Source organism: Rhinoraja longicauda, chromosome 3 (assembly GCF_053455715.1).
Source record: "Rhinoraja longicauda isolate Sanriku21f chromosome 3, sRhiLon1.1, whole genome shotgun sequence".
In the NCBI taxonomy this organism is placed as follows: domain Eukaryota; kingdom Metazoa; phylum Chordata; class Chondrichthyes; order Rajiformes; family Arhynchobatidae; genus Rhinoraja; species Rhinoraja longicauda.
In genome coordinates this window covers 89,590,195-89,612,300 of record NC_135955.1, presented here as the reverse complement: position 1 = coordinate 89,612,300, position 22,106 = coordinate 89,590,195, and the positions used below count along the sequence as shown (strand labels likewise).

Below are 22,106 nucleotides of genomic sequence, written 5' to 3'. Positions count from 1 at the left end.
ACAGTATCGTATGTTTCTAAACTTAAAAACGATATATAAGCATAATGTAATAATATATAAGCATTATGTAAGCATAATGAACAGAAGGAAGTTATCAAGCCCCTTAAGAAAAGATGGCTACCGTTTGCTTAATCTCTCCTTGAATGTCAAACCCCTTATCACTGTTCTGTTCTAAATCTGCCTTTGGATAGGGAGAGCAGGCCTGTATTCCGGAAGCAGTCCCATCAATGCCCTATGTAATTGGAAAAGGTTCTTGTTCTCTTGTAATAAAGGTCTATTGCCTGTTGTACCTCATGTTAACTTTAAATGGTTCATGTGCATGGACACCCAATTCCCCTTGAATATAACACCTTTCAATCTCTCAGCATTTGAAAAAAAAACTTTCTATTTTAAATCAAAATGTTCTCAAATTATTTTCTCATTGCTTTCCCTCAGCCGCGTCCTCATCCATCCACTTAACCAAGCTGTATCTATATTCTTGTCATTTTCCTAGCACCCCACAATAAATAATAAATTGCTTTTGAAGGCTGGTCCAAGGGCATTTAAGTAGTTAGACAATAGGTGCAGTAGGCCATTTGGGCCTGTCAGCCAGCATCTCTGGAGCGAAGGAATGGGTGACATTTTGGGTCGAGACCCTTCTTCAGACTGATCTTTGAATGTTTGGTATATGTTTTACCATTGAGGCTATTTGTGCATTATAGTACATGTATGCTCATGTCATGGAAGATGAAATTCACCATCACCTTCAAAGTGCCAATGTATTTCATGGGGAAATTCGTTGCCTTCTCAATTGTTTCCTTCCCGTGGCCAAAACACTTCCACCAGACTTGGTGTAGATTTACCTTTACCTTACCTGACAAAGGCTATGTAAAGATGAAGTCCTCAGCATAAAAACCTGTCTACCAGACAGCTCCACGCCTTTCGCTGCATGTTGGCTCCAAGAAAAATGCAAGAAGCAGCATCTGCGACTATACTTTGCCTTTTTTCCTGCCTTGTCCCTCCTGGTTGAGTCGTTAATGAACACTTCCTCAAATTTATTGCCCCCCAGAAATTCTTCTCTAATACTTGCTGCAAAATGACATACAGTCCAATAGCTTTGTAACTGGTTTTGCAATCTTTCCGACCATGAAGGCTATTAACATTGGATGTCATATATATTGCCAAAAAAACATTGGTAAGCAGTGTTGAGCTGAAATAGAAATGACCTGTCGGAGGGAAAATGTTAGAAGCTATTTTAATACATTAAAGCAGGGGCATAAAGTTCATCAAAATAACATGATTTTGTGAATGTGCAAAAATATGTTTGAACAATTATTGGATACATTTGCTTTGAGCGACTGGTGATGTTGCACCTAAACTCCAGCCTCCCAGACAGCCTTGATCCACTGCAGTTTGCCTTCTGTCGCAGCAGGTCCACAACAGATGCCATCTTGATGCAGAATTATTTTCCATGCAGAATAATGCTGTTTTGTATATTTTTACCCACAACATAGGGTTGTGACATGGAACTAAGGCAGGAAGGTATCTCAAGTTACCTGAAAACTTAATCTTGCATCCATTGAAGTTTATGTACATAAACATTTTAGTTCTTTTTTTTTTCCTGTTCCCTTTCTTTTGTTTCGTCAAATTAATTTAGTTTGTAAATTGTCTTGAACTTTTTGGTTTATTAAAATGTTTGATTAACTGGAACATAACTCAAATTTTGCTTGTTTTGTTTTGACGCAAACACCAAACGTTTCCTGCGGCTTGAAAAATCTCGTTAATATTTTGGGTAAATAATTTTTTACCTGTAACAATAACTATATCTCTGCAGATATTTTGCCTGACACTTGTGTTTAGAGTCATTGAGTGATGCGGTGTGGAAGCAGGCCCTTCAACCCAACATGTCCCAGCCACACTAGTCCCACCTGCCTGCATTCGGTCCATATCCCTCCAAACCTATCCTATCCATGTACCTGTCTAACTTTCTTAAACGTTGGGATAATCCCAGCCTCAATAACCTCCTCTGGCAGCTTGTTCCATACACCCACCACTCTGTGTGAAAAAGTAATCCCCAAAAAATTCCAAGGGTTTATTTTTTAATAGCCTTGTATCTGAAGTTTTTTTTAAACTTTAAAGTTAAGTTTTTAAAGTTAAAACGTGCCAATTGGTGAAGCAGATAAACCTCTGCATTGTTTCTTGGTAAAAATGCACAATTTATAGATTTACACTGGAAATTATAAAAATAATTCTGGTTGTTAATTGACTACTAGACCAAGTGGACCTGTTGGGCCCAAACCTCTCCTGCATTTGTGCAGCACCCTGTCCTCCCTCCCTCTCTCCTCAACTCCCTTGTCCCCCACTCCCCCCTCCTTTTAAACTTTGAAATGTGAATAACTTTAAAAATATAACACCGATTTCAATAAAACTACTTGCATTATCACTAAAGTGACAATGGTGAGTAAGGTGGGCCTAAAACTGTCGCGCTATCGTGTACAGTTTTGGCTGAAGTTCAGTCACAAACAAGATAACAAACGAGAGTTTTGGTATATAGATTGGTGTACATTAATTCCTCAATTCTAAAGATAAACATTTCTATTTTTAATTTCAATGTGCTAATGTAGGTTAAAATGCCAAAGATTGAGTAAATATTCTGTTTGTTGATTTTAAAAGCTGGATTCTTCCTCTTTGAAAATTCTGCCTAACCGGCTGAGTATTTATTTTAGTTATTTATTTTATTTCAATTTTCCAACATGTATAATTTTGTTTGCTTTGAGTTGGTAATACCAGTTCTGACTTAGTTGAAGTGTTTCAGTAATAATGGACAAAAATGTAGATAGGAAAGGTTTAGAGGAATATGGCCCAAACTCGCACTAGCTTAGAAGGGACACGGTTGGCATGGACGAGTTCGATCAAAGGGTCTGTTTCAATGCTCTGACTCTAACTCTAAATGGTTACCTTAAGGTAAAGGAATGTAGGCCTTCAGGAAGTAAATAATGCGAGTGAGGTTTTTTTAATCAATTGGAGTACAAGTTTTGGCCACTCTGTTTCTGAGGAAGGTTGAGGGGATTCTTAATGGAAGTATATGAAATTATGAGAGGCATAGATAGGGTAGACAGTCAGAATCTTTTTCCCCATGGTGGAAATGCCCAACACTAGTGGGCATAGCCATAGTGTGTTTTTTTTTTTACACGGTGTGTGGTAGGGGCCTGGAACACTTTGCCAGAGGCCGTGATAGTGGTGTTTGAGGCTTTTAGATAGGCACTTGGAAGTGCAAAGAATAGAGAGATATGGATCATGTACAGACAGGTGAGATCAGTTTAATTTGGCAGCATGTTCGGTACAAAGATTGTGGGTCGAAGGGTCCATTCCTGTGCTGTACTGTTCTATGCTCTATGTAAAGTGAACATTATTTTCCATATATGTAATATATTTTCCACGGTAGACACAAAAATGCTGGAGTAACTCAGCGGGTCAGGCAGCATCTACCTGTGTTTTAAACCAGCACCAGAGATACTGCCTGACCCGCTGAGTTACTCTAGCATTTTGTGTCTCCCTTCTATAGGTAATTACAGAGCGGACAAATATGACATGCGGAGTTCCCCAGGGCTATTATTTTCCATGATATTATTTGGAAGTAGTGTCGATGAAGGTGTGCTCTGTATTACTGCAGTGTGACCGAGAGCACATTGATTCTTAAACATATTGCAAAAGATCACCTTCACCCAAGGGCAAATTACAGTTTCGCCTACGAATCTACTCGTATGTGGGAGAGCACACAGGACCCCCACACGGGTAAGGGGCAATGTGCAGATTGCACACTGGAGGTTAGGACTGAACCCAGATCTCTGAGACTTTGAGACAGTGAATAGCTGCACCATGTAGAAATAGAGGCTGGAAATTTTTAATAGCTACTAGACGACCCGTGGACCCATTGGGTTCCTGTTGTGACAGTGGCTGATGAAAAAAAGACACACAATTTTAATATTAACATAGAAAATAGGTGCAGGAGGAGGCCATTCGGCACTTCGAGCCAGCAATATTATTGCATGGTCAAACTTTAACTTGAAGAAAATTTGAGCATTTACCTTAGGAGTCATCATTCAACGAAGCACGCGTTTAATGACAACATTGAACACGGAAGTATTAGACCAAAATGGCTATGTTTATTTTATGGGATACAGCCAAAACGGTACACAATAGCACAACAATTTGAACGAAACTTGATACTGCACACTGCAGGCAAATGGTGAGTAAGGTGCCCTATCATGTACCGTTTTGCTTGTATTTTTCTCTGGACTTTCACACTAATTTTGCCAAGTGTTACCCTTGACTCTGCAATAGCACTCTCACCTCAAAGTCCAAATATTTCAAAGGCTGTCATTTAAAAATTTAATTCATTATCACGTGTACTGATGTACAGTGAAAAGTTTTTGTTGCGTGCCAACCAGTTAGGGAAATACAGTACATGATTATAATCGAGCCATCCACTCCCCTCAAATGCCTAGACCTAGGAATCAGCTTCCCCCTCTGGCATTGGACCATTGACTTTCTGATCCACATACCTCAGTCCATGAGGATAGGTGACAATATCCGCAATAATTCTTAACGCTGGTGCCCTGCAAGGATGTGTTCTCGGTCCCCCACTGTATGCCCTTTACACATAACTACGGCTAAATTCTGCTCTTAATTCCATCTACAAGTTTGCAGGTGACACCACTGTGTTGGGCTGAATCACGATCAGAATGGGACAGAATTCAAATTCCTTAGCGTTAATGCTACCAATGATATGTTGTGGCCCAACCACACTGATGCAACATCCAAGAAGGACACCAGCGCCTCTACTTCCTGAGAAGACTGAAGAAATTTGCCTTGTCTCCAGTGACTCTTACTAACTTCTACAGATGTACTGTAGAAAGCCAACTGTCGGGTTGCTTCACAGCTTGGTTTGGGAACAGCTCTATCCAAGACTTAGAGAGTTGTAGATGTAGTCCAGTCCAACACACAGACTAGACTTCCCAGAATCTATCTGCACTTCCCGCTGCCTCGGAAAAGCATCTAACATAATCAAAGACTTTAATCACAAAATGCTGGAGTAACTCAGCAGGTCAGGCAGCATCTCGGGAGAGAAGGAATGGGTGACGTTTCGGGTCGAGACCCTTCTTCTGATTTGTACCAGCATCTGCAGTTATTTTCTTATAATCAAAGACTTGTTCCACCTGGTCATTCCACCTCCTTCCTGCTCCCATTTGGCAGAGTTTACAGAAGCTTGAAAAGGCACCGCAACAGACTCCGTAACAACGTCTTCCCATCTGTTATCAGGCTTCTGAACATTCCTTCCATAAAACTAGGGTGCTGTCCAATTCAACTCTTCCACAGACATTGGACCGTGTCTGTGGAACTGATGTGCTACAATGGTGAGAACTATATTTTTCACTCTGTATCGCCCCCTTTGCTCTATTGTACTTCAATTTGACTTGGTTGTATAGTATACCTGATCTGTTTGTACAACATGCAAAACAAAGCCTTTCACTGTACTTCGGTACACATGGCAATAATAAACCTTAACCTAAACAAAACTACATGCTGGAAAATCTAAAATAAAAAAGGAATGATGGAATTACCCAGCAGGTTGGGTCGCATCTGTGGGGAAACAACACCTTAATTCTTGACCGTCTTCATGGTTTGGAGATTCACTCGACCTGTTCTAAGGCATTTTTGTACCTTCTGTACATACAAACATACAATTTATTTTGTATTTTTATATTCTTCAATATAACTTCCCTTTCTCAGTTTGTAAGGACTGCGTGTTAACTTTACCCAATGTTTTCCTTTGTACCTATGAAATTGTTTATTATGTCTTTGCTTCGTGCTAGACCAAACTTGTATTCTGCTTTTTATTTCCTTATCAACACTGTTGTTCTCTTGCTGAGTTTTGACATTTTTCCAGTCCTTGGGCTTTGGAAACATTATAAGCTCTTTTCCTTTGATCTAATCTTGTCTTTATAACTTCTTTTGATAGTTGGCTGGATAGCTTTTCCTAAATTACAACTGCGCAGGGCCTTTAGACAATTCCCAGCAAGCTTTATGCTTCTTGTCCTTTCTCAACTCCAAACTGATTCTTTTTTTTAGCTTCTTCCCCTCCACTGTCTTTGTCCTACTCTTTAAAATCAAAACTATCCTGTCTTTTCTATTTCGTCTACTTTTTTAAAAAGTTAATACATCATTGAATAGTGAATAGCATTAATGCATACATAAGACATTAGGCCCTGTATTATTTGTAAATTTGCTTACTTATGCATAAAAATAGAAGAATATTTATAGAAACTTTAGTTAGACTGGAGAGTTACAGTACGGAAACAGGCCCTTTAGCCCACCTAGTCCGCTCTGACCAGTGAACATCCCGTGCACTAGTGGGACATACTCGGGGCAATTTTTTTTACCAAAGCAAATTAATCTACAAACCTGTTCTTCTTTGGAATGTGGAAGGAAATTGATGCTGCCGGAGAAAACCCACATGGTCACAGGGAGAACGTAAAAAATCTGTACAGACAGCACTCGTAAGCATGATCGAACTCGGGTCTCTGGTGCTGTAAGGCAGTAACTCTACTGCTGCACTACTGTACCGCCCCTAACCTTTATCAATGGATATTGGATACAGAGAAACTGTCAAGCATCTTAGAATGGCCTCCCTCGTTTACTAAAAGATGTGTCGTTTCTACAGTAAACCAGTATGAATAAATAATGTTTCAGACGTTGTATTACTTTTTTGAAGATCTAGGATTTGAAAAGTGACTGGCAAATGTCGGCTTTGGCAACCCTTACAGTGGAATCAAAAATTGCATAATGTGGTACATTAGGTCAAAGAATTAATAGATTGTACTTAACTCAATTTGTCATAGGACAACTCCTTTTATTTTCCTTCTGTGAAGGAGACTGGCCAAATTGCCTGCATATTATCTTGATGTGGGTCAGGAATATCCCTTATGCTTGGTACAGCATGGCATGTACTGTTTGATGGGCTGCTGGGTAAGTTTGGTAATGGTATGGAACTAAGTGTGCTGTAGAACTCGGATTTAAAAAAAATTAGCGTCTAAGTTAATGGCACTGGCTGATCATGTTGTGTAACTCCTGGTATTTCAAGTTGAGATGAAGTCCAAAGACGTACAGGTATGTAGGTTAATTGACTGGGTAAATGTAAAAATTGTCCCTAGTGTGTGTAGGATAGTGTTAATGTGTGGGGATCGCTGGGCGGCGCGGACTCGATGGGCCGAAGGGCCTGTTTCCGCGCTGTATCTCTAAATCTAAAAAAAAAAGTGTATCAAATCAGAAAAATGAATTTGCTGCTGGTAGTCATTTGGAGCTAAACCATGTGTTTGTTGAGCATCTTCTTCAGGGAGGAACGGTTGAAGAGGACCAATAACAACAGAATGTATTTTTTATAATTGGGCAAGTTAATCTCAAACATGTCACGTTTTATTTACTCCACACATCCTTTTTTCACTCTTTCCCCACCACCTAGCACAACTAAAACTTAAAAAGACTGGGTTGTGGGTTGTTAAGGAACTCCAAGCATCCTTATCCTTGTGTTTTGCCTTGATGGCATTGGCGGAGATGGTTACCATATTTATAGATATTAGACAATAGGTGCAGGAGTAGGCTATTCGGCTCTTCGAGCCAGCACCGCCATTCAATGTGATCATGACTGATCATTCTCAATCAGTACCCCATTCCTGCCTTCTCCCCAAACCCCCTGGCTCTGTTATCTTTAAGATCTCTATCCAGCTCTCTCTTGAATGCATTCAGAGAATTGGCCTCCGGACTTCAGACTGTCAAAGCCGCCAAAGCCAGACAAAAAAACCCCAGCTTTTTTCTACGAGCAGTAGCTCTACTCGACAGCCAAAAGTCTGTAGCCTCCTTGTGCTCTGGTACTTTATTTCATTCTTCACGTTTAAATTATGTTTTATTTTTAATTGTCTACTGGATATCGTGTTGTTACTTGTATGTTGTTTACATACTTGGCTAATAAAATTTATTCAATTCAATTATGTATTGGAACTGCAGATGCTAGTTTAAACTGAAGATAGAAACAGCTGGAGTAACTCAGCAGGACAGGAAGCATCCCTGGAAAGAATGAATGGGTAACGTTTCAAAGAAGGGTCTCAACCCAAAATGTCACCCATTCCTTCTCTCCAGAAATGCTGCTTGTCCCACTGAGTTACTGCTGCTTTTTGTGTATCTCAGGGATGCATGTACATAGTTTGCCAAAAGTCATGGCACAGGTAGCGACAAAGGCATTTATCAGGAAAGGTCTTTTCGTGAACAGCTTTGTACAGTCGACCAAAAACTGGAATTTAGAATGAAAGGCGATTTCTTTGAAGCACAAGATTTTGATGAGCAAGATTTTAATATTGTGACAATATTTTGATGAGCAAGATTTTAATATTGTGACAATATTTCCCCTGGGCTAGAGGGCTGCGTCTCAAAATAAGGGTCATCCACTTTATATAGAGGTATATAGAGACTTTATTTCTCCCAGAGGATTATGTATCTTCAAAATTTTCTGACAGATCTGTGGATTTGTAATATCAAGTTTCCCTCTCCCCCAGTTCAAGTTTACACTCCCGACAGGAAAAGGAATTGTGGCTCAAAATCAGCTCATTCGTGATCTTATCGAATGGTAGCAGCTCAAGGTGCAATGTGGCGAATACTTGCTCCCATTTCTATTGAGAACGCATGGCCTAAAGTTATAATTGGAATTCAAATTTTACATTATTTTTTTTAAAACAATGAATGCAAACTTGCCAAAAATCAGTAATCCCATTATTTACACTGTTATTGCAAAATTACATAGGATCTTTTTAAATTAAAAACTTAAATTGGATTGGTAAAACAGGCTCTTTTTAAGACTCAACATGCATTATACAAAACAAACTCAACTAAATTTGAATTGAAAGGCAAGTTTGTGAGCATTTGAAATTTGTTTATTACAAATCTTAGTAATAAGCTGCTCAATTTTTATTTTTCACCAGTGACATTTTTCTTTTGTGGCTGATCATCAATGGAATTATCTATAGTTTAATCATTCTAGACCAGTAGAAGTTATTGTTTAACTATTTTAGTCTTGTGACCTGATTTTGTTAACTTGTGGACTGAATGAAATCATGACCTTCACAAGCTTCCATATATTAAAGTATGATCAATAGGATTTGATTTGAAGTAATATTTTTTATCCTCTCATGACATTTAATCAGGAGTGGGCAAAGTAGCTTACCAAATAATAAATGTAGTGTGTGGCATGCAAACTGGAGGAATAGCACCTCGTATACCGCCTGGGTAGCTTACATCCCAATGGCATGAACATTGATTTCTGTAATTTCAGATAACCACTCAACACCTTCCCCCTTTCCCTTCCTGTGCCCCGCCTGGACTATTTTACAATTTCTCACCTCCACTCATCTCTCCCCCCCCCCCCCCCCCCACCAGTTTTCTGCCTCTGACTTGATAATCTGCAACTTGTCGAACCTCTCAAACCTTCATTCCTTTCTTATCTTTGGCCTTTGTTCCAACCAGCTGGTTAACATCTCCCCCCCTCCCCCCCCCCCCCCTCGCAGTGGCAGGGTTGGTGCCTTACAGCTCCAGAGACCCGGGTTCAGTCCTGACTACGGGCAGTGTCCGTACAGATTTTGTACATTCTCCCTTTGACTGTGTTGGTTTTTACCGGGTGCTCCGGTTTCCTTCCACACGCCAAAGACGTATACAGGTTTGTCAGCTAATTGGCTTCGGTAAAATTGAAAATTGTTCAAAGTGTGTAGGGTCGTTCTAGTGCACAGGGTGATCGCTGGTGACGCGGACTCAATGGGCCGAAGGGCCTGTTTCTGTGCTGTATCTCCAAAGTCAAGTAAATAAGAAGACATACATTGGGAAGCTATTGTTTGGCTTACAACTCAGCCTTCAACGCAATATTTTACTAAATAAGCTCATCCCTAAACGTCTGGACCATGGGCTTGGAGCTTCCATCAGCAACTAGCTTCTTGATTTCTTGACCGACAGATCACAGTCGGTCAATTGGTCAGAACTGGTCACACTTCGTCAAATCCTGACCCTCAATGCTGGTAACCCTCAGGGTTGTATGCTCAGTCCCTTGTTCTACTGCCTGTACACCCATGACTGTGTGGCCAGGTATAACACTAGCATGATCTTTAAATACAGAAATGATATCACTGTTATTCTGCTGCATCCACAACGGAATGACTCAAAGTAGAGAAAACGGACCAAGGACCCCGAGTCATGGTGTCTTGTGTTCTTTTTTTTTCTATGACTGCTATGTAGTTTCGTTCGGTACTTCGGTACCGAACGACAAATAAAGCTCTGTTATACCTGTTATACCTGTTATTAATGTCGGCAAGGTGAAAGAGTTGGTTGTTGACACAAGGAAACAAGGCTTCCAATCCTGTCCTTGTCCTTGTCAATGGATCTGCTGTGGGGATGCTTGACAGCTTGAAGTTCCAAGGTATCTGACCTGGTCCCTTCACATGGATGTGATGATTAAGAAAACGCATCAGTGTACTTTGTTTCTTTGATGACAAAGATGATCTTTCATCTCCCTGGCCCTACACTCATCCCTGCAAGGCCAGGATAAGTAAGACACCAGACTTGTATTCATTAGACTACAGGTCTGCTTTCAATACCATTATCCCATCCAAGCTCATCTCCAATCTTGTGGAACTTGGTGTCAGCACTCACCATTGCAACTGGATCCTCGACGTCCTGACCAATGGACCACAATCAGTGAGGATAGGTGACAAATCATCATCTACAATAGTCCTCAACATAGGTGCCCCGGTCTGGAATCCTTAGAAATGTAATGATCTCTTATTCAACGTGTACATTATTTTGAGGTATTTGTTATATTTAAATCTTATAAGCACATACGAGTTTAATTGTTTATTTTGCATCTTGATGACCAGATTTTGGGTTTGGTGTTCCAATGGTGGCATATCTGGAGTATAATGTTTTTCAGAAAGGAACAATTAAGCTATTGCTGTTACTAACAATCAAGCAGCACTACACTCATACATATAAACAACCTGCCAAAGTAGCTATCATTTTGTGTTCGCAGCAGACAGCTAAATGTATTTTGGACGATTAGTTATAACCTGGTCTGGAGATTTTGGAACGAGTTGGTTTCTGATTCAGAGGGTTTTGAGGAAAGGTTCTCTTGGATGTTTTAATTTTCTTCCTTTCCCATCTAAGGTAATCAATCCCAACCCTATGCTCTTTCCCCAGAGAGATGTATTTCTTTACCCCCCCCCCCCAAAAGATATTTGTACATATGTTCTTTTGAAGGTTGTGTTTGAATCTGTTTCCGCCAAAGCACATGTAAACAGGTGATACACATTATAATCACTTGCTGTATAAATATTTTCCACAAATGCTCTTTAGTTCTTTTGCCAATTGCCATAAATCTTTGTCATTGGAAGCCGTTTCTTATTTTTAACAAAACACAATGATATTAAGCACGCTTTTTCCTGAACCTTACTTTAACAGTCCCGGCTATTTCAGTCTCCTGTAACTGAACTCTTCAAATCCTAGTAACATGCTAATCTACTTGTGATGTGTGCCAAGATACAGCGAAAAGCTTTGTTTTGCATGCTATCCAATCAAATCAGATAAGTCTATAGACAAATACTATCAAGTCAAACACAAGTGCCGTAAGTAGAGCAAAGGGAAAGATGCAGAGGGCAGAATATAGATCTCAGCATTATAGCACAACAGTTCCATTGACGATGTAAAATATCTGCAATGAGGGAGAGGTAAATTGGACAATACCCAAAGTTATGGAAGAACTGTTCAGGAGCCTGACAACTGGGCAAAAAGCTGTTCCTGAGTCTGGTGGTGTGCGCTTCAAGCTTCTATATTCTCCGACCAACAGAAGTGGAAAGAAGAAGGAATGACTGGGGTGGGAAAGGGCTTTGATTGTGTCGGCTGCTTTCCCGAGACTCCATCTACACGTCTCCATCGAGAAGTGTAGAAGCAGTCTGGAGAGAGTGTCCAGCTTCAAGATTCTGGGCACTCACATTTCGGAGGACCTAACATGGTCCACTAACACTGCTGCGCTGGTCAAGAAGGCGCAGCAACGACTGTTCTACCTAAGAACACTGAAAAAGTCTGGTCTACCCCAACAGCTGCTAACGACCTTCTACCGCTGCACCATAGAGAGCATCCTAACACATGGCATCCCTGTGTGGTATCTCAGCTGCACGGAGGCAGATAGGAAAGCTCTTCAGCGGGTAGTCCATAGAGCTCAGAAGACTATCGGAACACAGCTAACAGCCTTGGAGGGCATCTACAATACATGATGCCTCAGAAAAGCCACCAACATCCACAAAGACTCTTCACACCCCTGCAACAGTCTGTTCGAACTTCTACCATCGGGCAGACGATACAAGGCCTTTTACGCCCGCACCTCCAGACTCAGGAACAGCTTCATCCCCAGGGCCATAGCTGCTATGAACCGGTCCTGCTGAGCCGGATGGTCACATCGCACAGTGAACCGGCACAGACCTACTTGCACTTTATTCTGTTTTAAAACTGTTCTAATTTGTTTCATTGGGGTTGTTTAAATTAATACTGATTAGCTACTTGATTTATTGCATCGTATGGGAGGCGCATTCCCAATCTCGTTGGACCCCTGTACAATGACAATAAAGATATATTGTAGTGTATTGTATTGTGAGGGATTGAACTACATCCACAACTCTACGACATGCTTGTACTTGGGCTTCAGGTACCACAACTCCAGGGAATCTATGCTTTTTGCTAGTAATTGTTACGAGAAATTAAAGTTTCCCATTTAAGATTAAGGTAAACCAGCAGTACAGAATGTGAAGTATTAACACAATTCCTCAACTTCTGAAAAAGACTAAAATTTGGCAATGATTAGAAATCCTATTAACAGTGAACAAAAAAGAAACATTGGTGTTGAAACTATTTTTACTTTAAAAGTTGATCATTGGAATTTTTATTATCTGAAAAGTCTCATTAGGGAGTCACTGACAAAACCTCAATTTATGAATCTTACTCGAATTCAGTGGTCTGCTGCGCCATTTCACAGGAGCATTAAAAATCATCCAGTTTGCTGCAGATCATATTCATGCCAGATTTCTGCCGCTGCAGAACATTGGTAGACTATCTAATTCACCAATTTTACGATCAACATTACTCATTTGCTTTGTTCAAAATTATTTTGCATTACCCAACCCTAGAAGTGGTCATTAAACTTTTGTTGTTGGATCACTAGCCGTGAGTACTGCAGTGCTCCAGAGTAGCAAAACGGCAATGCTGTCATCACGCAATATTGCAATGTGGGAACAAAGAACTGCAGATGCTGGTTTATACCACTGACACAAAGTGCTGGAGTAACTCAGCAGGTCAGGCAGCATCTCATTCCTTCTCTCCAGAGATGCTGCCTGTTCCGCTGAGTAGTTCCAGCATTTTGTGTCTAGCATCTCAGGAGAAAAAGGATGGGTGACGTTTCGGGTCTCGACCCTTCTTTGATGCAATATCACAATCTGTTGTAGGACAAAGGCCATGGCAATTTGCTTGCAAGGCTTTGTTACTGATTTTATTGCAAGTGTTGTTCTCATGTCTTTGGCAGATAATGTTTTGGGACTCCAGCTGTAAAACAAAAGCACTTTGAAACAGGTGATTTTTTTTTTGTTTGGTTGCTTTGGGGGAGGAATGCAGTAAGTGAATCGTAACACTTTTTTGGTCTGGTTTTGCAGTGGAATTCTGTGTGCTGTTGTCCATTTTTCAAGCTTTTCAAATGTAAATACAAGTAATAATTTATGTCAGCTTATTAAAAAGCTTTAGCCTGGCAGTGGTGAATTTTGAACCAAGCTATTCAAATTTGGCAGTGATTTCACTATTTTCCATCAAAAAGTACGACTTTGAAGCTGACTGAATTGATTTTGATAAATTAAGCATTTGTAACATTTCTAGCAAACTAAAGTCCCAGGGAAACCCGTTAAATCTTAAATTGCCTTTACTGTCAAAGAATTATTCAGAGCCGTAGAAGCTATATGTAGAAGCTATATTACAGTGAGCTGATCCTTGTTCATCTTTAGCAACTCATTTTATAAATCTGTCTGTTGCTGTAAATATGAAGACCAACTTACTGTGTTTCTTTAAATTAGTTTTTAATGTGCACAATTTATGAAAACTATTATTTAATCAGTTGGATAAGTTTGCCCTTGTGGAATTGTCAATTTGTATATTAGTCTGAACCAGCCAATGGCAAAAGGTCATCATTGTTAAGTGAAGAGACAAGACAAAAATCTGGAGCAGTCCTGATGCAGGATTTTGACTCGAAATGTCAACAATTCTTCCCCTCCCCTCACATATGCTGCTCAACCTCCAGCTGTTTGTAGGATCACCATTGTTAACTTTGGCTTCCTGTGCCAAAACAAGTAGCGTTAAAAGATTTACTTTTAGGTAGTTAACATCAAGAACCAGTGGAGAACAAGACTTTAATGAATGCAGTATTTTAGCACAATGTGATTGGTTTATTAGTAACAATGTGCTAAACTGATGGAAATTGATGGTTGCAAATTAATTGAAATGTTGCCCTGAACTTGGGCTTATGCATCGTTCTATTTGATCATGAGACTATTCTCCTCCTGATGGTCCATCCCTGTGTTCAAGTTTATATTGGTTCATTAATTTTCATTCATCTTTAGTGCCCCATGTGCTTTTCTTGTGATCTCTTTTATGAATTGCTTGGTAAATCCTAACCCAAGAAGAGCAGTCCCCATATGATTTGTTTCACTTGGCATGGCACATTTTTCACACAATAAAAATCATAGGAATGTAGGAATCTGTAGGAAGGAACTGCAGATGCTGGTTTACACTGAAGATAGACACAAAATGCTGGAGCAACTCTGAAAAGTAGGAATGGGTGATGTTTCTGGTTGAGACCCTTCTTCAGACTTCAGAGTCTGAAGAAGGGTCTCGACCCAAAACGTTACCCATTCCTTGCCTGTCCCGCTGAGTTATTCCAGCATTTTGTGTTTATCTTCATACATAATAGGAGTGTGTGTATGTGTACAGGATTCTAATTTTAAATGAAATAATTTTAGTTTCAGTTCAGTTTTAGTTTGTGTTTAGTTTATTATCACGTTTCAACTATTTTTGTCACATTTAAACACGTCACATGATAAACTAACTGACACGTTTGTTTATACCAAGGTACAGTGAATAGCTGTTGTTGCGTGCTATCCAGTCAGTGGAAAGACAATACATGATTACAATCGAGCAATTTACAGTGCATAGATATATACATGAGAAAGGGAATAACGTTTAATGAAGGGTAAAGCCAGCAAAGTCTGATCAAGGATTGTCCGAGGGTCACCAATGAGGTGGATAGTAGTTCAGGACTGCTCACTGGTTGTGCTTGGATGATTCAGTTGCCTGATAATAGCTGGGAAGAAACTGTACCTGAATCTGGAGGTGTGCATTGTCATACTTCTATACCTTTTGCCGGATGGGAGAGGGGAGAAGAGGGAGTGGCCAGGGTACGACTCGTTCTTGATTATGCTGCTGGCCTTGTTGAGGCAGCTTCTGGTTCTGGTTGATTACTGCGCAAACACCTCATAAGTGGTTAGCTCGAGGTATAAATGGAGTCAATAGAAGGGAGATTGGCTTGTGTGATGGGCTGGGCTGCATCCACAATTCGCTGCATTTTCTAGCGGTCTTGGACGGAGCTGTTCCCAAACCAAGCTGTGATGCATCCTGATTAAATAGTTTCTATGGTGCATCTATAGAAGTTGGTGAGAGATGTAGGAAACATGCCAAACTTCCTCAGCCTTCTAAGGAAGTAGAGGTGTTGTTGTGCTTTCTAGGTCGTTGCTTCAATATGGGTGGTCCTGGAGAAATTGTTGGTGATATTGACTCGTAGGAATTTGATTTTTTCAACCATCTCTACTTTGGCACCGTCAATGCAAACCGGGGTATGTGTTCCGCTTTGCTTCCTGAAGTCGATCACTATCTCCTTTGTCTTTCTGACATTGAGAGAAAGGTTGTTCTCGACACCAGGTTATGAGGTTCTGAATCTTCATCCTGTACTACGTCTCATCAGGGAGAAGGCAATTCTGGATTTAGTGTTGTGTAATGATCCTGATCTGATAAGGGGACTAGAGGTAAAAGAGCCATTAGGAGGCAGTGATCACAACATGATAAGTTTTAGTCTGCAAATGGAAAGGCAGAAGGGAAAATCGGAAGTGTCAGTATTACAGTATAGCAAAGGGGATTACAGAGGCATGAGGCAGGAGCTGGCCAAAATTGACTGGAAGGAGGCCCTAGCAGGGAAGACGGTAGAACAGCAATGGCAGGTATTCTTGGGAATAATGCAGAGGTTGCAGGATCAATTTATTCCAAAGAGGTGGAAAGACTCTAAGGGGAGTAAGAGACACCTGTGGCTGACAAGGGAAGTTAGGGACAGCATAAAAATTAAGGAGAGGAAGTATAACATAGCAAAGAAGAGTGGGAAGACAGAGGATTGGGACTCTTTTAAAGAGCAACAAAAGTTAACTAAAATGGCAATACGGGGAGAAAAGATGAGGTACGAGGGTAAACTAGCCAATAATATAAAGGAGGATAGCAAAAGTTTTATTAGGTACGTGAAGAGGAAAGGAGTAGTCAAGGCAAATGTGGGTCCCTTGAAGACAGAAGCAGGGGAATTTATTATGGGGAATAAAGAAATGGCAGACGAGTTAAACCGTTACTTTGGATCTGTCTTCACTGAGGAAGATACACACAATCTCCCAAATGTTCTAGGGGCCGGAGAACCTAGGGTGATGGAACTGAAGGAAATCCACATTAGGCAGGAAATGGTTTTGGGTAGACTGATGGGACTGAAGGCTGATAAATCCCCAGGGCCTGATGGTCTGCATCCCAGGGTACTTAAGGAGGTGGCTCTAGAAATAGTGGAAGCATTGGAGATCATTTTTCAATGTTCTATAGATTCAGGATCAGTTCCTGTGGATTGGAGAATAGCAAATGTTATCCCACTTTTTAAGAAAGGAGGGAGAGAGAAAACGGGTAATTATAGACCAGTTAGTCTGACATCAGTGGTGGGGAAGATGCTGGAGTCAATTATAAAAGACGAAATTGCTGAGCATTTGGATAGCAGTAACAGGATCATTCCGAGTCAGCATGGATTTACGAAGGGGAAATCATGCTTGACAAATCTACTGGAATTTTTTGAGGATGTAACGAGGAAAATTGACAGGGGAGAGTCAGTGGATGTGGTGTACCTCGACTTTCAGAAAGCCTTCAACAAGGTCCCACATAGGAGATTAGTGGGCAAAATTAGGGCACATTGTATTGGGGGTAGGGTACTGACATGGATAGAAAATTGGTTGACAGACAGAAAGCAAAGAGTGGGGATAAATGGGTCCCTTTCGGAATGGGAGGCAGTGACCAGTGGGGCACCGCAAGGTTCGGTGCTGGGACCCCAGCTATTTACGATATACATTAATGACTTAGACGAAGGGATTAAAAGTACCATTAGCAAATTTGCAGATGATACTAAGCTGGGGGGTAGTGTGAATTGTGAGGAAGATGCAATAAGGCTGCAGGGTGACTTGGATAGGTTGTGTGAGTGGGCGGATACATGGCAGATGCAGTTTAATGTAGATAAGTGTGAGGTTATTCACTTTGGAAGTAAGAATAGAAAGGCAGATTATTATCTGAACGGTGTCAAGTTAGGAGGAGGGGGAGTTCAACGAGATCTGGGTGTCCTAGTGCATCAGTCAATGAAAGGAAGCATGCAGGTACAGCAGGCAGTGAAGAAAGCCAATGGAATGTTGGCCTTCATAACAAGAGGAGTTGAGTATAGGAGCAAAGAGGTCCTTCTACAGTTGTACCGGGCCCTGGTGAGACCGCACCTGGAGTACTGTGTGCAGTTTTGGTCTCCAAATTTGAGGAAGGATATTCTTGCTATGGAGGGCGTGCAGCGTAGGTTCACTAGGTTAATTCCCGGAATGGCGGGACTGTCGTATGTTGAAAGGCTGGAGCGATTGGGCTTGTATACACTGGAATTTAGAAGGATGAGGGGGGATCTTATTGAAACATATAAGATAATTAGGGGATTGGACACATTAGAGGCAGGAAACATGTTCCCAATGTTGGGGGAGTCCAGAACAAGGGGCCACAGTTTAAGAATAAGGGGTAGGCCATTTAGAACGGAGATGAGGAAGAACTTTTTCAGTCAGAGAGTGGTGAAGGTGTGGAATTCTCTGCCTCAGAAGGCAGTGGAGGCCAGTTCGTTGGATGCTTTCAAGAGAGAGCTGGATAGAGCTCTTAAGGATAGCGGAGTGAGGGGGTATGGGGAGAAGGCAGGAACGGGGTACTGATTGAGAGTGATCAGCCATGATCGCATTGAATGGCGGTGCTGGCTCGAAGGGCTGAATGGCCTACTCCTGCACCTATTGTCTATTGTCTATTACTTGCTATCCGGCCCATAACAGTGGTGTCGTGTGCGAATTTGAAAATTGAATTAGATTTGTATATGGCTGCACAGTTGTTAGGGTACAAGGAGTAAAGAAGGGGGCTGAGAACTCAGCCTTTGCAGAGCACCAGTGTTGAGGATTATTGTAGAGGATAATTTGTCCCCTGTTCTCACTGATTGGGGTCTGTTGGTCAGGAAGTCGAGGATCTGTCGTCTATGAATAGGAGTCTGATGTAGGTGTCTCTTTTATCCAGGTGTTCCAGGGATGAGTGTAGGGCTAGGGCAATGGCATCGTCTGTAGACCTGTTGTGGCGCTAGGCGAACTGTAGTGGGTCAAGGCCGCTGGGTTGACTGGATTGATTGCGCTCCATAACGAGCCTCTCAAAACATTTCATGATGATGGATGTCAAGGCCACTGGAGGGTAGAATTGGCCACTGGAGTTGAATAATATTGTTTTACTCTAGTACAGGGGTGGCCAAACTTGCTTAATGTAAGAGCCACATACGATAAAGAGTCTAGTACTTAAAATGTATCAGTTGTACTGGAAATGTTTTTATTCCATACAAACAGAAAATGTATTTTTCGTTGACAACTGATGTGGGTGGCACAGTGGCGCAGCGGTAGACTTACTGCCTTACAGCGCCAGAGACCCGGTTTCGATCCCGACTAAGGATGTCGTTTGTCCGTTCTCCCCGTGACCTGTGTGGGTTTTCTCCGAGATCTTCAGTTTCCTCCCACACTCCAAAGACGTACAGGTTTGTAGGTTAATTGGCTTGGTATAATTTTGTCCCTGATGTGTGTAGGTATAAGTGTTGGTGTGCGGGAATTGCTGGGCGGTGCGGACTTGGTGGGCCAAAGGGCCTATTCTGTGCTGTATTTATAAAAGAAGCTAAGCTATTACATCTTCATGCTCTTGAATGAATCCAGTCTAATTATGTTCTGTATACTTCTCCGCAGCCCCATGAATTTGATGAATGTCGCTTTGATATCAGTGTGAATGATAGTGTGTGGTACCTGCGTGCTCAAGCCCCAGAACATCGACAGCAGTGGATAGAGGCTATCGAGCAACATAAGGTACAATGACATTTTAACATTTACTCTGAAGTATAATTTTAAAAAGAATTATAACTGATTTTCAATCCAAGTATTAAACAATTAGTTTCTTGCTCCTAGTTCTACATTGAATGAATGGAAGTACACTATCATCTTTGAATATATTCCAGTAATTGAAAATTAGGTATAGAATATCAAAGGTCTATTATTGTCACGTGTACAAATCAAGGTACAGATATTCGAATTATGCATGGAAACTTGTACTTCTAATTGACTTGGGAAAGCTTTGAAGGAAGGGAAAGTTGGCAGAAGCTCCTGGTTATTTAATAAGAACTTTGTTTATGTTAATGTACGCGGTCTTTAACTACTTAGAATTGTATGCCTCCGATTTGCGGTATAAAAGGTGCTATTTGAGGTTGTCGCAAAAAGTATTTGGTATTAAATAAATAGAAAACAGAAAATAATTAGGAAGAGTAAAAACAAGATGAGCAAGGATAGGTACTCTGAGAAGTTGAGGAGCAAGTTCTCAACTAATGACTCCTCATCAATGTGGAAGGGCTTGTAAGAAATCACTAGCTGCAAGAGGAACCCCCCCCCCCCGCGGACAATCATCAGCTGACCAACAACCTGAACGAGTTCTACTGCAGGTTTGATAAACAAACATACTCCCCCACTCACTCCTCCCCAATCACCACTTCACACCTACTTATGGTCTGACTCCAGTCTGCGAAGACTGGGCCCTTCCACACCCACCCCTCACCACTTCACACCCACTTACAGCCTGACTCCAGTCTGCAAAGATTGGGCCCTTGTGCACTACCTAGCCCCTCCTTGCTGCCCAACATCAGTCTGGCCACTTCTCCATCTCCAACAATAGAAATTGAGGAGGTGGAGAAGCTATTCAGGAGACAGAAATGCCGGAAGTGTCCAGGACCGGACTATGTTTCCCTCTACCCTCAAGCTCTGTGCCGAACAACTGGCACCAGTCTACACAGACATTTTCAACTAGTCCCTGCAAACCTGCACTGTCCCTGCCTGTTTCAAAGTCACCATTATAGTTCCTGAACCCCAAAATACAAAGATTACTGGTCTTAAAGACCACAGGCCTATTGCAGACCTCTGTAATCATCAAGACCCTTGAAAAACGTGCTGGCCCAGCTGAAAAATATCACAAACCCCCTGCTGGACCCTCTGCAGTTTGCATGCCGAGCCAATAGATCTGTGGATGACGCTGTCAACCTAGGCCTGCACTTCATCCTCCAGCACCTGGATCGCCAGGGGACCTATGCCAGGATTTTGATTATGGATTTTAGCTCTGCATTCAACACCATTGTGCCACAGCTACTGCACGTCAAACTCTCCCAGTTGACTGTGCCTGAACCCCTCTGTCAGTGGATCACCAACTTCCTGACGGACAGGAAGCAGCATGTGAGGCTGGGAAAGCACATCTCGGGCCCGCAGACCCTCAGCATAGGAGCACCGCAAGGCTGCGTACTCTCCCCTCTCCTTTACTCTCTCTACACCAACGACTGCACCTCCACAGACTCCTCTGTCAAACTTCTCAAGTTTGCGGACGACACAACCCTGAATGGACTGATCCAGGATGGGGAGGAATCTGCCTACAGACAGGAAGTGACACAGCTGGCGTCCTGGTGCCATCGTAACAACCTGGAGCTCAATGCTCTTAAGATAGTGGAATTGATTGTAGTCTTTAGGAGAGCTCCCCCTCCCCTCCCTCACTCACCATCAGCATCAGTCACATCTGTGGAGTCACTTAAGTTCCTTGGCACCATCATCTCCAGGGACCTTAATAATAATAATAATAATAAACATTTATTTTATATAGCGCTTTTCCAAGTGCTCAAAGACGCTTTACAAAACGGTCAAGACATAAAAACAAACAGACGAACTGTCCTGACGGAGAAGCGGCGAACAAATAGCGCCAGCGTCCTCTCGTGTCAGGGTCCAGCAGTAGACAATAAAGAACACAAGACACACACTTACAATTTTAACACAAACAGCCATCACAGTGATTGCTCCAGGCACACCCTCACTGTGATGGAAGGCAAAGAAAAGTCTTATCTCCTCATTCTTCTCCCGTGGTGCCACGAGGCGATCGAGGCTCCCGACTTTTGAAGCCCCCACCGGGCGATGGAAAGTCCCAGGCCCGAGCCGAGCAGGCCGATGAAGTGCCGCGGCCGAGCCACGCAGGGCGATGAAGGGCCTGCGAGCGGGTCGATCAAGCCTCGCGCTTCGGGGTGGTCGAAGCTGCTATGGCTGGAGCTCCCGAAAGCCGGTCGCCAGCCAGGGACAATAGACAATAGACAATAGGTGCAGGAGTAGGCCATTCGGCCCTTCGAGCCAGCACCGCCATTCAATGTGATCATGGCTGATCATTCTCAATCAGTACCCCGTTCCTGCTTTCTCCCCATACCCCCTGACTCCGCTATCCTTAAGAGCTCTATCTAGCTCTCTCTTGAATGTATTCAGAGAATTGGCCTCCACTGCCTTCTGAGGTAGAGAATTCCACGGATTCACAACTCTCTGACTAAAAAAGTTTTT

General features: G+C 41.9%; 1 protein-coding gene across 8 annotated transcripts in view; it reads left to right on the top strand.

The window, feature by feature from the left end:
- Positions 1–22,106, top strand: part of LOC144592173 (ceramide transfer protein) — an 89,685-nt gene that overhangs the window by 15,309 nt on the left and 52,270 nt on the right. For all 8 annotated transcript variants that reach the window (XM_078396635.1, XM_078396633.1, XM_078396637.1 and 5 more), the window contains exon 3: positions 19,449–19,565. In XM_078396635.1, the coding sequence (XP_078252761.1) occupies positions 19,449–19,565 (117 nt within the window). The remainder of the gene's footprint in view (positions 1–19,448; positions 19,566–22,106) is intronic.